The sequence below is a fragment of the Oryctolagus cuniculus genome, chromosome X, assembly GCF_051225735.1.
Source record: "Oryctolagus cuniculus isolate XC-2025 breed Fujian yellow rabbit chromosome X, ASM5122573v1, whole genome shotgun sequence".
NCBI classification, from domain to species: Eukaryota; Metazoa; Chordata; class Mammalia; order Lagomorpha; family Leporidae; genus Oryctolagus; species Oryctolagus cuniculus.
Genome location: NC_142888.1, coordinates 71,747,605 through 71,767,437, shown reverse-complemented (window position 1 = coordinate 71,767,437; position 19,833 = coordinate 71,747,605). Strand labels below are relative to the sequence as shown.

At 43.4% G+C, this 19,833-nt stretch overlaps 1 protein-coding gene and 1 pseudogene across 1 annotated transcript in view; one reads left to right on the top strand and one right to left on the bottom strand.

Moving 5' to 3' along the window:
* The window catches only part of MAGT1 (magnesium transporter 1), a 49,302-nt gene that overhangs the window by 21,504 nt on the left and 7,965 nt on the right, over positions 1 to 19,833 (bottom strand). Inside the window, exons 2-7 of the mRNA XM_008272956.5 lie at positions 16,784 to 16,953; positions 10,679 to 10,796; positions 5,771 to 5,911; positions 4,697 to 4,837; positions 4,100 to 4,189; positions 3,431 to 3,494 (exon numbers count right to left, since the gene is read on the bottom strand). Coding sequence (XP_008271178.1) covers positions 3,431 to 3,494; positions 4,100 to 4,189; positions 4,697 to 4,837; positions 5,771 to 5,911; positions 10,679 to 10,796; positions 16,784 to 16,953 — 724 coding nt within the window. The remainder of the gene's footprint in view (positions 1 to 3,430; positions 3,495 to 4,099; positions 4,190 to 4,696; positions 4,838 to 5,770; positions 5,912 to 10,678; positions 10,797 to 16,783; positions 16,954 to 19,833) is intronic.
* On the top strand, positions 1,712 to 2,304 carry LOC103351927 (cytochrome c oxidase subunit 6A1, mitochondrial pseudogene; annotated as a pseudogene).

Genomic DNA, 19,833 nt, shown 5'->3' with positions numbered 1-19,833 from the left:
TTTTAGATGTCAGAAAGTAAAAAGGGTTTGGTGCTGTGGTGTAGCAGGTAAAGCCACTGCCTGTAGTCCAGCATCCCATATGAGTGCTGGTTTGAGCCCCGGCTGCTCCACTTCCAATCCAGCTCCCTGCTATGGCTTGGGAAAGCAGCAGAAGATGGCCCAAGTCCTTGGGCCCCTGCACCCGCGTGGGAAACCTGGAAGAAGCTCCTGGCTCCTGACTTTGGATCGGCCCAGCTCCAGCCGTTGATGCCATCCGGGGAGTGAACCAGTGGATAGAAGACCTTTCTCTCTCTTTCTCTCTAACTCTTTCAAATAAATAAATATTTTTTTAAAAAAAAAAGAAATTAAAAAGTAGCTCAGGCCAAGAAAGTAAAAATCTTTCTGAAATTGAAGAGAATGGAACAACACACTTATCAAGCACCTACACAATCCACAGGAAATAATTCTCCTTTAGACATACGACATACTATAGCTGAAAAATGTCAAAATGCCACCGTTTTTTAGTAACTCTGCTTTCTTAGTGAGGAATACTGTTACCTTAAATCATGAACTATTTGAAATTATACCATTAAGAATGAAACATTTTACTCCTAACAGAATGATTTCAGTCACTCAATTTACAAGTATAATTTCTAAGTAGCCTCAATTTAAAACTAACAGAGCTTCAAACTAAGAGATTTTGAAGACAAAATCCACCCCACATTTAACCTAACTTTGTAGTTTCCAAGGAAACAGAACCCTGGGTCTCATATGTGAGCAGAGGAGCCGAGAGGCTGCCAGCAGTCTCCTTGCCACAGTTCTGCAGTTAAAACCACACTCACAGGGCCGGCACTGTGGCGTAGCAGGTAAAATCTGCTGCCTGGCCGGCGCCACGGCTTAAGAGGCTAATCCAGGTTCTAGTCCCGGTTGCCCCTCTTGTCCAGCTCTCTGCTGTGGCCTGGGAGTGCAGTGGAGGATGGCCCAAGTGCTTGGGCCCTGCACCCGCATGGGAGACCAGGAGAAAGCACTTGGCTCCTGGCTTTGGATCAGCACGGTGCGCTGGCCGCAGCGGCCATTAGAGGATGAACCAACGGTAAAGGAAGACCTTTCTTTCTTTTTTTTTTTTTTTTTTTTGACAGGCAGAGTGGACAGTGAGAGAGAGAGACAGAGAGAAAGGTCTTCCTTTGCCGTTGGTTCACCCTCCAATGGCCGCCGCTGCAGCCGGTGCACCGCGCTGATCCGATGGCAGGAGCCAGGAGCCAGGTGCTTTTCCTGGTCTCCCATGGGGTGCAGGGCCCAAGCACCTGGGCCATCCTCCACTGCACTCCCTGGCCATAGCAGAGGGCTGGCCTGGAAGAGGGGCAACCGGGACAGAATCCGGCACCCTAACCGGGACTAGAACCCGGTGTGCCGGCGCCGCAAGGTGGAGGATTAGCCTATTGAGCCACGGCGCCGGCTCAGGAAGACCTTTCTAAACTCTGTCTCTCTCTCTCTCTCACTGCCCACTCTGTCAAAACAAACAAGCAAACAAACAAAAAAACAAAACAAAACCTGCCGCCTGCAGTGCTGATATCAAATATGGGTGCCAGTTCAAGTCCTGGCTGCTCCACCTCCAATCCAGCTCTTTGATATAAACTGGGAAAGCAGTAGAGGATGGCCCAAGTCCTTGGGCCCTTGCACCCGTGTAGGCGACATAGAAGAAGTGCCTGGCTCCTGGCTTTGGATTGGCCCAGCTCCAGGCATTGCAGCCATTTGGGGAGTGAACCAGCAGATAGAAGACCTCTCTCTCTCTCTCTTTCTGCCTCTGTAACTCTGCCTACCAAATAAATAAATAAAACTTAAGGGGCTGTCCAGGAGGAAAATGGCAGCGACGGCAGCTGGGTCCAGGGTTTCTCGGCTTCTAGGTCGGTCCCGCCTCCAAGTGGGGCGGCCTATGTGAGCAGCGCCCCCCAGAGAGGAGGGCTCAGCTCGCATGTGGAAGGCCCTCACCTACTTCATCGCGCTCCCCGGCGTGGGTGTGAGCATGCTGAACTTCTACCTGAAGTTGCACCACAAAGAGCACGAGACACCCGAGTTCATCAACTACCCCCATCTCCGCATCAGGTCCAAGCCCTTTCCCTGGGCAGATGGGAACCATACTCTGTTCCATAACCCTCATGTGAATCCACTTCCAACTGGCTACGAAGATGAATAACGAGAACCTGGACCCTCACAGGCACCAGGGACCACCACTTTGCATGCGGACCACAAAAGTCTATGGGACCTTAAGCTCACCTTCTTTACTTGTATCAAATGATGACCATTATACTGATCTCCATCTCTGCTTATGGCAGGAGATGGCTTAAAGAAATAACTTAAACCTAAAACAAAAAAACCACATTTCACAGTTCTGCCTTTAAAAAACAATAAAGATACTCACTCACTTCCAGGCTGATCCAATATGGCTGCAGGCTTGACACACCCACTTCCCCAAGATATACCTGAGCCTCACTTCCTCATCATGCATAAAACATGGTAATAACCATGTATAAGCTGAGATCCATGTGGAGATGCCATGATACCTTCTCAGAGGTCACCACTTACAATGAAGCCCTGCCCCGCCCCCCCCATCTCTTATTTGTATATTCAGTTAGGGCATCATCCCCTATCTGACAAAGGGATGACCTGAACTTGTTGGGCACAGTCACAGACCTTATTCTTCCTGGTCTCCCATGCGGGTACAGGGCCCAAGCACCTGGGCCATCCTCCACTGCACTCCTGGGCCACAGCAGAGAGCTGGACGGGAAGAGGAGCATCCGGGACAGAATCTGGCGCTCTGACGGGACTAGAACCCGCAGTGCTGGCGCCACAGGCGGAGGATTAGCCTATTGAGCCGTGGGCAGACCTTACTCTTTCCTCACACAGAGAGGTCATCCTCATTCATGTCTGAATGTATACTATCTTCATCCTTCTAAATAAATCCTGCTTTCCTATACATCTCTATGTCTCTGCTTTGAATCTTCTTATGCTGAGATCTTGGAGTAAACTCAGCATGGAACCCCATTTCCTACAGGTCCCCTTCAAAATACAGACTTGATGTTGATCCCACTATACTCAGCCTTGCTTTGCTTTTAGCTTTCAGCCTATCAAAGCAAAGTTTCATGTAAATTTCACCTAAGCCCTACCCTTCTCCCAAGCTCTCTAACAATTCTATTTTTTTCTTTAGTGACATGTCTCATCCTTACTCTGATGTTCAGTCATTTTTGCTTCAATAAACCTGGCTTTATCAAACTACAGGTTTGTCTTTGGTGGTCTTAGGCTGATTAGGCTAAGATGGATGACACAGTAATATGATTTCTAAAGAATATGATGACCTATATTAAGAGAACAACTGCAGTCAAATGCTGTAGAGAGTACTATACCGGGAAAAGAGACAAAATGCAGTAACAAAGACTTATTGTAAAAAGGATACTGAACAGAAGAACGATGTGTGTTTCAGCCACAAACTGGGCTTGGCTGCTTCCATGGATATAATTCTGGGTGGGGAGAAGATGAAACAAAACAGGATATTTAAATACACGTTAAACTTTGGTGTCCTAACCTAAAATGGGTTATTTAACACCCTATGAAATTATTAATAATATATATAAGCATGCAACAAACTTTTGAGTCTGTGGTATTCATAAGTAAGTTTGATTGACATACAAACTATTTCTGTATTATTTATTCTCCATTTGTCTTTTATTATACTATGTTTTTAACAACAAAATATATGACAAAACTCACATTTAAGACCATGAGTTATGATAATGTAGACCACAATGACAGGGACCACGCTTTTCATGTTCATCACAGTATCTAATAATACCTAGCATTGTGCCTAGAAACAATAAATGCTAAAGTATTTGATCAATTATTCTATTTATGTGAGGCTGACTCATTCTTGGCTAGCACTGTCAAAAGGACTCACCAGTGGGAAATGGAACTTCCCACTTTGAAGAGCACTGCATAGTCTTATTAGTGATTTTGGCTTATTAACAGAAAAATTGAAAAAACAAATCCCTTTGTACGCTGACATTGGTCTGACAGAGTAATCATTAACTTTGGTATATAATGGAAAGAAATCCCAGAATTCTCTTACCACATGTCCTGTGTGAGGATTCTTATGAGCATATGGTGGTCCTCTTATATGGTTCCACATTTGACCAGATGTCATAGCAAGCACAAAACACTGGAAAACAAACACAAAAATGAATTACTCAAGGCCCAACTGGCCCAATATTGATTAGATTAGTAGATACAGGAAGAAGTGCATCTTCTCAGATAACACATGAAATTTGCATTTAGGTAAGTGATTTAATTAAGGCCTATGTTTCACCACAAGATCACAATTCAACAGCACTTCAAAAGGAAAACACCTTTTAAAATTAAAATTAAGCCAACACAAATTTTAAAAGTGAATACTAAAAAGGCTTTTTAGAAGGATGTTTTCAAAAGCACTACAGATTTTTACAGAGATGACAGTTATCATTTAGGCTGAATAGAAAGCACGTACAAACAGTTCCTTGAAACTCTGGCCTTCCTAATAATGGAGGAAAGATTTTAAGGCAGAAAATAAAAACATGTAAAATCATTTCCTTGGGTAAGAAAGAAAATATTACTTCTAATATAAATGAAAGCTTATCTAAAAATACATTAGGATTTTATTAAAATAATTTTTCTTCTAAAATGCACTCACCAAAGCTGCAAAAGCCCATCCAGTTTTATTAAAGAGAAATTCCATATTGCTTCTTCGAAGATACACAAGTCCACCAATAACAGCCAAAAGTAATCCCAACATAAGGGGACCAGCATAATTTGGGGGTCTAATTACTCTAATCTAGTGGAAAGGAGAGAAAGAAAAGCATTAAATATAACATTTTACTAATTAACTGGATCAAAGTAATTTGAAATGAAAGCAATCAAAGTTAGTGTGGTTATTTTCAGGGAAAAACAATACATTTCTCATTTCATCCCAACCAAAATGATCTCTATTGTATAGTAAAATAGGATGGAATAGGTGTAAACAATAACCAGTTTAATCACAACACATCTTTTAGATTAAGAAGGATTTGCTAAGTGCAAATAGATAGCCCATGATCTTAAGAAGGTTGACAGAGGGATTTCCACACTGAATTCAATAAGGTAAATGAATGTTTTATAATTTAATTCTTTCATCAGGGTGAGTCTGTTAAATGCTGCTTATGAAGGGGGTGATCCTGCGCCTGGCTGGGAGGCTGCCTGCCTAGCCCATGCAGGAGGTTAACCTGACCTCTGGCAGGCGGCAGGAGTCCCAGGCACATTTCCTCCACACACACACCCCCACCCCGCCCTTTGTTGAAGAGCCCTGTAATTACCAATCAGACTGCTCCTGGGTGTGTCCCAGGCCTATCAGGAAGGGTATGTAGGCTATGTGACCTTCAAGCTGATTGGAGAAGCATAGTGGCGCCAATATCGGCTTTATCCTATAAACTAGTGTTGCCCTGAATTAGCTATGTCCCCTCTGCCTGCCCTTTAAAAGCTTATGTTTGATCGTTAATAAACGGACATGTTTACTGAAACTTGTCTCTGGTGCTTCTTGTTGAAGAATGCCACAGCCCTACCATCCCGACAGTGCGTGGGTCTCACAAGACAAGCCTGCACCACCTCAGTGATAAGAAACTACCAAACTATTACCATCTCAGTGGTAAGAGGACAAGAAGAATTATGGTCTCCCAATAAGATTCAAAAGGGACAATGGCAAAGTGACCTTCTGCAAAGTAGGGACACTTACATTGACATCAGTTCTGTCTGCAATCCACCGGGCAATCTGCTCAGCTGAAAAACCACGCACCTGCAACTCATATGTATCACCCCGTTTGGGTTTCCCTTTTGCAGGAAAGTTGATGAAAGTTGGAGCCGAATTCATGTTTAGCTGAATAAAAGCAACCCACAAAAATATTAAGATATGAAGTAAATAATCTTAACAGAAAATAACATCTAGAGATTTAGGTATTTTTCAAAGGTGAAGAAGTCCAGGTTTAGGTGGGTTAAGTCATTTTCTTTAGAAAATGGTGGAGCCAGGAGTCAAACTCAAGGCTAACTCTGATCTTAACTATTACATTTTACTTACCAAATATAGATTCCTAGTTAAGAAACCTACATTTTACACCACTAGAAGTAGATATTTCAATCTGTTCAGAGGTTATGCAAAAAAAAAGAAACGAATATATTTATGAGAACTAAAATTGTCTTGCATAGCTGTGGCAATCTCTGAATACAGTGCATTCTCAATTTGAAGGAAATCAGACCAGGATAAAATAATGATATAAAACTGCAGTGAAAAAGAACACAAAATTGTAGCCATATGCAGAAAAAGTCATTCTAAGAAGGTTCATAAATTTTTTCTGATGAGCAACACATTTCTTTACCATTTAATTATTTGAAGATGGGGGAGAGAGACAGATAGACACATGAAGAGAGAACTTCCATCTGCTGGTTCATTCCCCAAATGTCTGCAACAGCCAGGGCTGGGCCAAGCTGAAGCCAGGAGCCAGGAGCTCCATCTGGGTCTCCCACTTGGGCGGCAGGGGCTCAAGCACTTGGGCCATCTTCACTATGTTCTCAGGAAGCTGGATAGGAACTGGAGTAGCCAGGACTAAAACTAGTGCTCGTGCAGGATGCCAGTGTCGGGGGTGATGGCTTAACCTGTTGCATCATGACACTGATCCCTAACCAATCAGTTCTTGAAAAATATATTGTAGGGGTGGATGTTGTGGCACAGCAGGTTAAGCTGCTGGGGATGCCCATATCCCATATCAGAGTGCCTGGGTTTGAGTCTCACCTCTGCTTCTAATCCAGCTTCCTACTCATGTGCCTGAGAGGCAGATGATAGCTTAAGTACTTGGGCCCCAGCCATCATCCAGGGAGAGTTGGCTCCTGGCTTTAGCCTGGCTCAGTTCCAGTTCTTGTAGGCATTTGCGGAATCAGAGGATGGAGAAATTCTCTGTTTCTCACTATCTCTCTCTGTTTCTTTTTTCTCTCATCACCCTATCAAATAAATAAATAAATAAATCTTTAAAGATTTACTTATTAAGATCTATATATTTCTTTCTTTGATAAGCAGAGTGAGAGAGGGTAAGAGACAGAGAGAGAGAGAGAGAATATGAATATCTTCCATTGTCTAGTTCACTACCCAAATGGCCACAATGGCCAGGACTGGACCAGACCAAAGCCAGGAGCCAGGAGCTTCTTCCATGTCTCCATGTAGGTGGCAAGGGCCCAAGGACTTGGGCCATGTTCTGCTGGTTTCACAGGTACATTAGCAGGGAGCTGGATTGGAAGTGGAGCAGCCAAGTCTTGAACTGGTGCCAATATGGGATGCTGGCCCTGAAGGAAGCAGCTTAAACCTGCTATGCCACAACATTGGCCCCAAACAAATGTTTATTATTTGCTAACCACTTATCTGATAAGGGACTAATATCATAATATATAATGAACTCCTATAACTTCAAAACAAAAACCAAACTGATTTAAAAAATAGGCAAAGGACTTGTATAGATATATCTCCAAAGGTATATGTACAGCCAATAAACATCTGAAAATTGTTCCACCACATTGATGAGTACAGAAATGAAAATCAAAACCACGGTGAGATACCACCTCTCAGTCATTAGGATAGCTAAAGCAAACAAACCCGAAAACAATTGTTGGCAAGGATGTGGAGAAACTGGAGCCCTTGGACACTGCTGATGGGAAGGTAAAATGTTGCAGCTTTGCGCTGGTGCTGTGGCTCGGTGGTTTAAAGCCCCAGCCTGCAAAGGCCGGCATCCCATATGGATGCTGGTTTGAGTCCCAGCTGCTACACTTCCAATCCAGCTCTCTGCTATGGCCTGGGAAAGCAGTGGAAGATGGCCCAAGTCCTTATGCCCCTGCACCCGCGTGGGAGACCCAGAAGAAGCTCCTGGTTCCCGGCTTTGGATCAGCTCAGCTCTGGCCATTGTGATCATTTGGGGAGTCAACTAGTGAATGGAAGACGTTTCTCTCTCTCTGGCTCTACCTCTCTCTATAACTCTTTCAAATAAATAAAATAAATCTTTAAAAAAAGTTGCAGCTGCTATGGAAACAATATGGAGGCTTCTCTAAAAATTAAAACTAGAATTATTACATGATTGAGCAATTCCAGTTCTAGGTATAAATTGAAAATACTTGTGGGATGGACATCTGGCCTAGTGGTTAATATGCCAGTTCAGATGCTCATATCCCAGTTGGAATTGCCTGGGTTTAAGTCCTTGCTCTGGCTCAGAATTCCAGCTTCCTGCTAATGCAGACCCTGGAAGGCAACAGGTAATGGCTTAAATAGCTGGTTACCTGCTACCCACATGAGAAACCTGGTCTGAGTTCCTGGTTCCCAGCTCTGGCACACCTTGACCACTGTGGGCATTTGGGGAGTGAACCACCAAGAGAAAGCACTATTTGTCTCTCTGCCTCTTACTTTTTTTAAAGACTAAGATTTATTAATTATTTGAAAAGGAGAGAGAGAGAGAGAGATTGATCCTCCCTCCATCTGTTGGTTCATTCCCCAAATGGCTATGACAGCCAGGGCGGCTGGGCCAGGCTGAAACCAGGAGCTAGGATCCAGGATCTTCATTCAGGTCTACCACATGGGTGTCAGGGGCCATCACCTGCTACCTTCCCAGGAGCATTAGCAGGAAATTGGCTTGGAAGCAGAGCAGCCGGGACTTGAACTGGCACTCCTGCATGAGATACTGGCATTGCAAGCAGTGGCTTAACCTGCTATGTCACAATGCTCGCCCCTGATATAGTGTTTTTTAAATGAACATTTCCTTTTAAAAAAAAAGGATTTATTTTATTTATTTGAAAGGCAGAGTGACAAAGGGAGAGACAGAGAAAGAGATCTTCCATCTGCTGGTTCACTTCCTAAATAAAGTCAGGAGCCTGGAATTCCATCTGGGTCTCCCATGTGGGCGTCAAGGGTCCAAGTACTTGGGCCATGTTCTGCTGCTTTCCCAGGCACGTTAGCAGGCAGCTGGATTGGAAGCAGAGTGCCAGTTTGAGTCTCAGCTACTCTGCCTCCTATGTCTTATACAATTACTATTGAGTAAAACATGCTCAAATATAGGAATTAGACAAACTTACAAACAAAACAGCATCTCTGTCTTTGAGTGTTTATATGTATGAGAAAAGAACTAGCAGAAAGGCTAAAGTTAAAAATACAGGTGTGAAGGGTAGGTACTTGGCCTAATGGTTAAACCACTGGTTGAGATACCCACATCCCATAAAGGGGTGCCTGGGCTTGAGTCTTGGCTCCACTACTAATTCCAGTTTCCTGGTAATGTACACCCTTGAAAACAGCATGTGATGGCAAGTAATTGGGTCCCTATCATCCCCATAAGAAACCTGGATTGATTTCCTAGATCCCCGCTTCAGCTTGATCCAGTCCAGGCCATTATGGGCAAGTGGAGAGTGGGATGGGAGCTCTGTCTCTTTCAGTCTCTCAAATAAATAAATAAGTGTTTTTTTTTTTTAAATTTATTTGACAGGTAGAGTTACAGACAGTGAGACAGAGAGACAGAGAGAAAGGTCTTCCTTCCGTTGGTTTACTCCCCAAATGGCCGCTACGGCCGGAGCTACGCGGATCTGAAGCCAGGAGCCAGGTGCTTCTTCCTGGTCTCCCATGCGGTACAGGGCCCAAGCACCTGGGCCATCCTCCACTGCCTTTCCGGGCCACAGCAGAGAGCTGGACTGGAAGAGGAGCAACCGGGACTAGAACCCGGTGTCCATATGGGATGCCAGCGCCACAAGCAGAGGATTAACCAAGTGAGCCATAGCACCAGCTCCATAAATAAATATTTTTTAAAAAATTCTAAAAATGCAGATATAGGAGGTTATGATTTATAAAACAGGTAAATATGGGATCCAGGGCACATGGGAAGGATTTAACCTTGAACATGAAGGAGGATATTCACATTAACCATTTAGACAATAGGAAATAATGGTGACATAATGGTAGAATTCATGCTGTGATTTTTTTTTTTTAAACTTTTTTTTTTTATTTTTTTTTTATTTTTGACAGGCAGAGTGGACAGTGAGAGAGAGAGACAGAGAGAGAAAGGTCTTCCTTTGCCGTTGGTTCACCCTCCAATGGCCGCCGCTGCAGCCGGCGCACCGTGCTGATCCGATGGCAGGAGCCAGGAGCCAGGTGCTTTTCCTGGTCTCCCATGGGGTGCAGGGCCCAAGCACCTGGGCCATCCTCCACTGCACTCCCTGGCCATAGCAGAGAGGTGGCCTGGAAGAGGGGCAACCGGGACAGAATCCGGCGCCCCAACCGGGACTAGAACCCGGTGTGCCGGCGCCGCAAGGTGGAGGATTAGCCTATTGAGCCACGGCGCCGGCCATGCTGTGATTTTTAAAAATGGTTAAAATGGTAAATTTTATGTTTTAAGTATTTTATCCTATTAAAAAATCAAATGTCACTTAATTACTAGCCAATTTCCATATTCTAACAAGTTAGCATTTGATTACTACCTAGTATGGTTAGCAAGTTTAACTCCTAGCTCATTAACTACTCTAGATCTCATACAATAACATTCCTATTTAACATATGGCCACTGAAAAAAATGTATTCCACTTTCCCACATTTTACCCATTCCTAAAATGTAGAACAAATTAATGATCTTACCATTTGAAATACATCAGAACCTTCATCAAAATCTACCATGGCAAAAAATATCCTGTTGGTAAATGCACTGGAATATCGCCAAGAGTTTGCCAGGATCTGGAATTCTTCATCAGCTTGTCTGGATGTAATCAGATTTATGAAGATAACAAATACAACAATTATTAAAAGCTCTACAGGTACAACTAAACCACTGGGTTTTTTTGTCCAATGAGAGAAATATTAAAAAAAAATCCTTGATAAGCAAGTTAGGCTGTGATGACAGAGTTAGGCAAATTTTGTTTCAGAAGAGAATCTTTATCCCAAATGTTGGGGTTTTCACCAGAAATTAGTAGCTACTTTCATACTTTGTGCTTGTTTTTTACTGCAAAGCTTTTTTAGTGGTTACTGAAAAACATCCAGCTAATTATCTCTACAATTTTTTATACCTAACTTCTTTTTTCTTAAAGATTTATTTTTATTTATATGAAAGGCAGAGAGAGAGAGAGAGAGAGAGAGAGAGAGAGAGAGAGAGATCTTCAATCTACTGGTTCACTCCCCAAATGGCTACAATGGATGGCTGGGGCTGGGCCAGACTGAAATCAGGAGCTTCAACCAGGTCTCCCACATGTGTGCAGGGTCCCAAGAACAGAGAGAGAGCAAGCGAGAGAGAGGTCTTCCATCCACTGGTTCACTCCCCAGATGGCCGCAATGTCCAGTGCTGGGCTAGGCCGAAGCTAGGAGCCAGGAGCTTCTTCCACATCTCCCACGTAGGTAGTATGGGCCCATGCCCCTGGGTCATCTTCTGCTGCTTTCCCAGACCATTGGCAGGGAGCTGGATCAGAAGTGGAGCAGCCAGGACACAAACTAGTGCCATATATGACGCCAGCATTTTTCACCAGCTATGCCACAACGCAGGCCCCTAGGCCAATCCTAACCACAACTATTACGTTTTTCATGAAATTTTCCAGCCATTTATAATGTAGAAAACTCAAAGGGCAAATACCACAATGTTACTATGGCTGTCATAAAGTGGTGAAATTATGGGTGGCTTTATTTGAAAAAAGAAAAATGAAAATCATATAAACTTATTTAAAAGTCAGATGCAAATATTTAAATCTTCCAATGTCAGCATAGATAGAATTCTCACTGGATTCTGTCTTCTCCCTGAGACTCACTTCTTTCTTCATACCAGCTTTCACAAGCTTTATCTATAACCGAAAAACTATAGTTGGAGCCCAAGGCGCTTAAGAGAGAAGTGACCACTCACTTAGTTTCTAAAGCTGCTTCTGTATAGATACGAGCCTTCCACCCCGTGTGATCAAAGAGCCCAGCAGCCTGCAGTGAACAGATCCTTTCTAACCACCAGGTCCTGATTTGTGTGTGTGTTTATTCATTCATTTTTATTTACTTGAAGACAGAGTAAGAGAGAGTGAGAGCAAGAACGAGCACACTTCCATCCACTGGTTCACACCCCAAATACTGGCAACAGAGACATCTCTGTTTCTCTTTCAAATTTGAAAAAATTTTAAACAAATAGTAATCTTTATTCTTAGGAACATTCAGAAATAGTAAAATGAAATCAATAAGTCACTGTTATGTAAAAATTTAAGTGAGATAGTCTTCATTTCCAATGTTTACAATCACTACAAAAAAATTAAGAAAGAAACATACTTGGGAGCCAGCACTGTGTTGCAGTGGGTTAACACCCTGGCTGGAAGCGCTGGCATCCCATATGGGCGCCGGTTCTAGTCCTGGCTGCTCCACTTCCAATCCAGCTCTCTGCTGTGGCCTGGGATAGCAGTAGAAGATGGCCCGAGTCCTTGGGCCCCTGCACCCATGTGGGAGACCCGGAGAAGGCTCCTGGCTTCAGATCGGCACAGCTCCAGCTGTCGCGGCCAATTGGAGAGTGAACCATCGGATGCAAGACCTCTCTCTCTCTCTCTCTCTGCCTCTCCTCTCTCTGTGTAACTCTGACTTTCAAATAAATAAATACATCTTTTAAAAAAAGAGAAACATCCTTAAATAATGTATATGAGAGTACTTCAAAAAGTTAAGCCACTGCCTGCAGTGCAGGCATCCCATATGTGCACCAGTTCAAGTCCTGGCTGCTCCACTTCCAATCCAACTCCCTGCTAATACACCTGGGGAAAAAGGAGAAGATGGCCCAAGTCCTTGGGCCCCTGGACCCACGTGGGAGACCGGGAAGAAGCTCTGGGTTCTTGGTTTCATCCTGGCCCAGTCCCAGCCATTGTGGCCATTTGGGTAGTCGACCAGCAGATGGAAGATCTCTCTATCTCTCTGTCTCTCCCTCTCTCTGACTTTGTCTTTCTTCTTCTTTTTTTTTTAAGATTTATTTATTTACTTGAGAGGCAGAGTTACAGACAGAAAGAGGGAAAGACAGAGAAGTCTTCCATCTGCTGGTTTACTTCCCACATGGCTGCAACAGTTGGAGCTAGGCAGATCTGAAGCCAGGAGCCAGGGAGTCTCCCATACAGGCGCAGGGGCCCAAGCATTTGAGTCATCTTCTACTGCTTTCTCAGGCCATTAGCAGGGAGTTGGATTGGAAGATAAGCAGCTAGGATTTGAACCAGCGCCCATATGGGATGCCAGCACTGTAGGCAGTTGCTTAACCTACTATGTCACAGTGCTGACCCCATGACTTTGTCTTTCAAATAAATAAAAATAAATCTTTAAAAGAAAAAAGATGAGTTTATTTTGTTGCAAAAATTTTTGAAATCTATGCATGGCTTTTTAATAGCATACATTTCCATGAACTGTTTGGAGTCCATATATATTTTTGAATTGTCAAAAATACTATTTTTAACTGACAAATAATTTATATTTATGGGATATAATAGGATTTTTTGATATAGGCATAGTACATTTGGGGAGAATGAATCAGATGAATTCATCTATTCAGAACCTCACCCACTTATTTTCGTGTGGTGAAAACATATAAAAATCTTTTTTTTGGGGGGGGGGCGGGGACGGCTGGTGCTGTGATGTAGTGGGTAAAGCCGCTGCCTACAGTGCCGGCATCCCATATTGGCACCGGTTCAAGTCCTGGCTGCTCCACTTTGGATCCAGCTCCTTGATATGGCCTGGGAAAGCAGTAGAAGATGGCCCCAGTCCTTGGGCCCCTGCACCTGTGTGGGAGACCTGGAAGAAGCTCCTGGCTCCTGGCTTCAGATCAGCACAGCTCCAGCCATTGCAGCCATCTTGGGAGTGAATCTGCGAACAGAAGACCTCTCTCTCTCTCTCTGCCTCTCTGTAACTCTGCTTTTCAAATAAATAATTAAATATTTAAAAAAATATTTTAGGGGGCTGGCATGGGGCATAGGATGCTAAGCCTCCAGCTATGATGCTAAAATCCCATATGGGTGCTGGTTTGAGACCCTCCTGCTCCATTTCCAATACTACTAATGTGCCTGGGAAAGCAGTGGAAGATGGCACAAGTCCTTGGGCCCCTGTACCCTCAGTGGGAGACCCAGAAGAAACTCCTGGCTCCTAACTTTAACCTGGCCCAGCCTTGGCTACTAAGGTCATTTAGGGAGTGAACCAGCAGATGGACCTTCTCTCTCTCTCTCACTCTGTCTCTCCTCCTCTCTCTGTAATTCTGCCTTTCAAATAAATAAAAAATAAATCTTTTAAAAAAATCTTCTTTAGAAATTTTGAAATACACAATACATAATTTTTTTAAAGATTTATTTATTTATTTGAAAGATTTATGTAGAGAGAGAGAGAGAGATCTTCCATCCGATGGTTCACTCCCCAATTGGCCGATCTGAAGCAAAGCCAGGAGCTTCTTCCAGGTCTCCCACGTGGGTGCAGGGGCCCAAGGACTTGGGCCATCTTCCACTGCTTTCCCAGGCCATAGCAGAGAGCTAGATTGGAAGTAGAGCAGCTGGGTCTCTAAATGGCACCGATATGTGATGCTGGCGCTTCAGGCCAGGGTGTTAACCTGCTGTGCCACAGTACCGGTCCCCACAATACATAATTATTAACTATTGTCACTATGCTGTATAAATCACTAAAACATATCTGTCATTTTTGCTAAAATGGTTATTTATTTAAAGATGTATTTTATGTATTTGAGAGGCACAAGGGCCGGCGCTGTAGTGTAGTGGGTAAAGCTGCCGCTTGCAGTGCCAGCATCCCATATGGGCACTGGTTCGAATCCCAGCTGCTCCACTTCTGATCCAGCCCTCCGCTATGGCCTGGGAAAGCAGCAGAAGATGTGCCAAGTCTTTGGGCCCTTACACCTGAGTGGGAGACCTGGAAGAAGCTCCTGGCTCCTGGCTTCGGATCGGCACAGCTCCAGTCGTTGCAGCCAATTGGGGAGTGAACCAGTGAATGGAAGACCTCTCTCTCTGCCTCTTCTTTCTCTGTGTAACTGTGACTTTCAAATAAATAAATATCATTTTTTTTTAAAAAAAGAAAGGCACAGTGACAGAGAGAGAGTGAGTAAGAGATCTCCCATCTGCTGGTTTACTTACCCACAATGGCTGGGTAGTTGGGTCATTTTCTGCAGCTTTCCCAGACACATTATCAGTTAACTGGATGGAAAGCGAGCAGCCAAAACTCGAACAGGTGTTCCAATATGAGATGTCAGTTTTGAAGGCAGCAGTTTAACTTGCTGTGCCATAATGCTGGCCCCATGTGTATTTATTTTTATATTTCATTTGCTCTAAAAGGAGGGAGGGAATAAAGGAGGGAGGGAGAGAGGGAGAGAGGGAGAAAGAGAGAGAGGGAAAGAAGGAGAGAGAGAGGAAGAGAGAAAGGGAGAGAGGGGGAGAGAGAGAGATAGAGAGATCAAGAAAGAGAGAGAGAGAGAGAGAGAGAGAGAGAAACTTTTTCACCAGCTGATTTACTCCCCAACTGCTCAAAATAGCCAGGGCTGTAACAGGCCAAAGCTAGAAGCCTAGAACTGTACTTTGGTCTACCACATGGGTGGCAGGGGCCTAGGCACCTGAGCCATCATCTGCTGCCTCCCAGGATGAATTAGCAGGAAGTTGTATTGGAAGCAGAACAGCTGAGACCTGAATCCATACTCCAATATGAGATGTGAGCACCACAAGTAGTGGCTTAACCTGCTGTGCCACAAATTTATTCTTTTGTGCAACTGAAACTCTGTACCATCTGATCAGTATCTTCCATTTCTCCATACCACTCCCTCACCTCCCATAATCACCATTCCACTCTGCTTCTATGAGTTTAGCTTTTTTATATTCCATATGAGAGATCAATATGGATTTTATTTAAAAGGGGGGGGGTGGCTGGAGATGGGTATTTGGCCTAATGGTTAAGCTGCCCTTGTCCCTTTTGGAGTACCTGGGTTCAAGTCCCTGGATCTGGCTCCTGACTTCAGATTCCTGGTAATGTACATGCTGGGAGTTAGCAGTGATGGCTCAAGTAATTGAGTTCCTGCCACCCAAATCAGAGACCTGAAAAGAGTTCCTGGCTCCCACCTTTGGCCCCAGTCAGAGACTGCTGACAATATTTGAAGGGTAGACCAGTAGATGAGAGTGTATTCTTTCTTTCCCTCTGTTTTTCTCAAATACATAAAACATTTTAAGAAGAAAATTTAGAAATAATAAAATTCCTCTTTTCATCTTATATTTCAAATTTTGATGATGCCACTACTGTTGTATCAATAAGCATCTCATTTGGATAGACCACTTAAAATTGTGAAGCTCCAAAGCTAGGAGCCAGGAATTCCATCTGGGTCTCCCACGTGGGTGGCAGGAACCCAAGTACTTGAGCCATCATCTGCTGCCTCACAGGTGCATTAATAGGAAGATGGAACAGAAGGGGAGGTGTTACTTGAATCTGCAGTCTGACATGGGACGTAGGTGTTCTAAGGTGGTGGCTTAACCTGCTGCACTGCAATGCTCGTCTCAATTGTTTGCTCCTTAAGTTATTCATATGGTAGCTACCACAATACTTCATCCATGCTTCCTCCACTGACATGGACAACCAAGAACTGACTATAAAAGAGCAATAGGATTATTACCAGAGATACCTCAAATACAGTTACACATTAATTATATACCCACTGAATTAATTTGGTTCTTCTGGGATTGAGAAACAGTTATTTAATTTTAAAATGTAATTGAAAGTTCATACTTGCAAACAACACACTGTCTATGAAGTTGCAGAGCAGTGAACATGACAATAACGGAGTAATTTCTTGGTGGAGCTTTAACAAGACGACGAAACTTGTCTCCATTCATTCTTATTACAGGTCTTTTATTGGTCCATTCCATCAGCTGACTAACCTTTTCAGATAACACCATCTAAGAAAAGACAAAGTCAGCATGCTGTTAATATACTCAGTTTGGCATTTAAAGTTCCTTTAAGTAAGCATCTTTATTCAAAACCAAGAGTAACAACAAAGATACATAGGAAATGTGAGAAAATTAAAACAAAAAGTGGTAGTTGGGATGGATGATAATTATTCTTAAAGTGCATTATTTAATAAGAGTTAATCAGACAGTACACTTGATGTGAATTATTTACTTGCAAATGAAATAACATATAATCATTAAAACCTTTCATGTGGGGCCAGCGCCGTGGCTCACTTGGTTAATCCTCCGCCTGCGGAGCCAGCATCACATAGGGGCACCGGGTTCTAGTCCCGATTGCTCCTCTTCCAGTCCAGCTCTCTGCTGTGGCCTGGGAAGGCAGTGGAGGATGGCCCAAGTGCTTGGGCCCTGCACCCGCATGGGAGACCAGGAGAAAGCGCCTGGCTCCTGGCTTCAGATCGGCGTAGCGCACCGGCTGTAGCAACCACTTGGAGGGCGAACAAACAGAAGGAAGACCTTTCTCTCTCTCTCACTGTCTAACTCTGCCTGTCTTAAAAAAAAAAAAAAACAACCTTTCATGTGTCAAAGAATGTTGAATGAAAACAAGCTGCTAGTTTTATATAAAATTTTATTTGTCATAAAATTGCTACAAAGAAAACAATCTTGAAAATGAAAAGTAAAATAGGAGAAATTACTCTGGTTTTAAGGTTTCCCATACAGCTAGTAATCTAGGCAGTGTGGTATTGACAAAGGGATAGATAAATAAATTAGAGGCATAAAGAATCCACACATCAGGGCTGATAATGTGGTACAGCGGGTAAAGCTTTTGCCTGCGGTGCTGGAATCCCAAGTGGGCACTGGTTCGAGTCCCGGCTGCTCCACTTCCGATACAGCTCTCTGCTATGGCCTGGGAAAGCATCAGAGGATGGCCCAAGACCTTGGGCCCCTGCACCCACTTGGGAGACCTGGAAAAAGCTCCTAGCTCTTGGCTTCAGATTGTCCCAGCTCCGGCTGTTGTAGCCATCTGGGGAGTGAACCAGCAGATGGAAGATCTCTCTCTCTCTCTCTCTCTCTCTCTCTGCCTCTGCTCTCTCTGTGTAACTCTGACTTTCAAAAAAATAAATCAATCTTTAAAAAAAATATTTTAGTTTCTTATCAATCCTTTACCAGATAAGTGGCTTGGAAATATTTTCTCCACTCTGTAACATACCCGCTAAGCCACAGCACTGGCTCTGTCATCATATTTATTTATCCTTCCTCTCATCTCCACTCCCAGTGTTCAGTCTTTGCACAAATTTTAAGAAGATAGGAAAAGATAATAGAGAAGTGCAGAAGAGAACATCAATGTAGAATTAATGCTAATTATGATTTTACTTTTCTTTACAGAGATAAGTCCATTAAGTGCTGGGAAATCATGGAGTGATTCATCATATTCAGAACTATTTGGTCAATTATATTTCCCACTACTTGTATATTAATACCATTCTAAGACAATTTGACATCTGATTCTTTCTGTAGACTATTAGCTACCAGAGAGTAAACAAATACCATACTTTACTGCATAGTAGGCCCTTTGTAAGTGTAATGAATTAGCTAAAAGTAATGAATTTCTACTTAATAGAACCCAACAGGATATGGACTGATTTTCATGCATTAACATGTAAGGGGGGGGCCACACTGTGGCCCAGTGGGTTAAAGCCCGAGCCTGCAGTGATGGCATCCCATATGGGCACCAGTTCAAGTCCCAGCTGCTCCACGTCTGATCTAGCTCCCTGCTAATGTGCTTGGGAAAGCGGCAGAGGATGGCCCAAGTGCTTGGGTCCCTGAACCCACACACGGGAGACCCAGAAGAAGCTCCTGGTTCCTGACTTCGGATGGGCTCAGATCTGGCCGTTGTGGCCACTTGGGGAATGAACCAGTGGATGGAAGACCTCTATCTCTCTCTCTATGTCTCTACCTCGCTCTGTAACACTTTCAAATAAAAAAAAAAATTTTAAAAACACATAAGGAAGAAACTGAATACATGCATAAACAGTTACATAGAAAAAGAATTTTTTCCCCCATTAACTCTTAGTCTCCCATATGGGCACATGAGTGGCAGGGGCCCAAGCATTTGGGCCATCTCCACTGCCTTCCCAGGTACATTAGCAGGGAGCTGGATTAGAAGCACAGCAGCCAAGACTCTAACTGGCACTCTGATATGGGATGGCATGCAGTGGTTGGTTTTACCTGTTTCACCACAATGCTGTCCCCAGCATATTACTCTGCTTTTAACTATACAAATAAACAAAAAGAGCAAAAATATTCACAAAATATGATCCTAAAAGTCATCCTCTTCCCTTGAAACATTTTAATTTGCATGACTGCAAAATTACCCCACTAACAAGAAGTCAATTAATATCTCTAATCCTGTCAGTAATAATCAAATGTTATGAACATCTTCGACTACAAAGGATTAAGAGGACTAAGAAGGAGAAGTAAGGGGGCAATTTAATTTCATACTACCTGCTTGTATGGTATTTATCTTGATTAGCTCTAGCAAAGTAGGGTAAGCCTGAACAACTACAAATAATTTTACTGTCACTGAATACCAGTTTTCAAAGATTGTAGGAATCCATTAATTCTCATTTAAAGCTTAAATCTGATCCTATCATTCGGTTATTTTTTAAATTTCAGACTGAAGCTAAGCATCACTAGTCTGAATTCCTATTAAAAGGCTCCCCCTGGGGCCGGTGCTGTGGCACAGCGGGTTAACACCCTGGCCTGAAGTGCCGGCATCCCATATGGGAGCCGGTTCAAGACCTGGCTGCTCCACTTCTGATCCAGCTCTCTTCTATGGCCTGGGATAGCAGTGGAAGATGGCCCATGCCC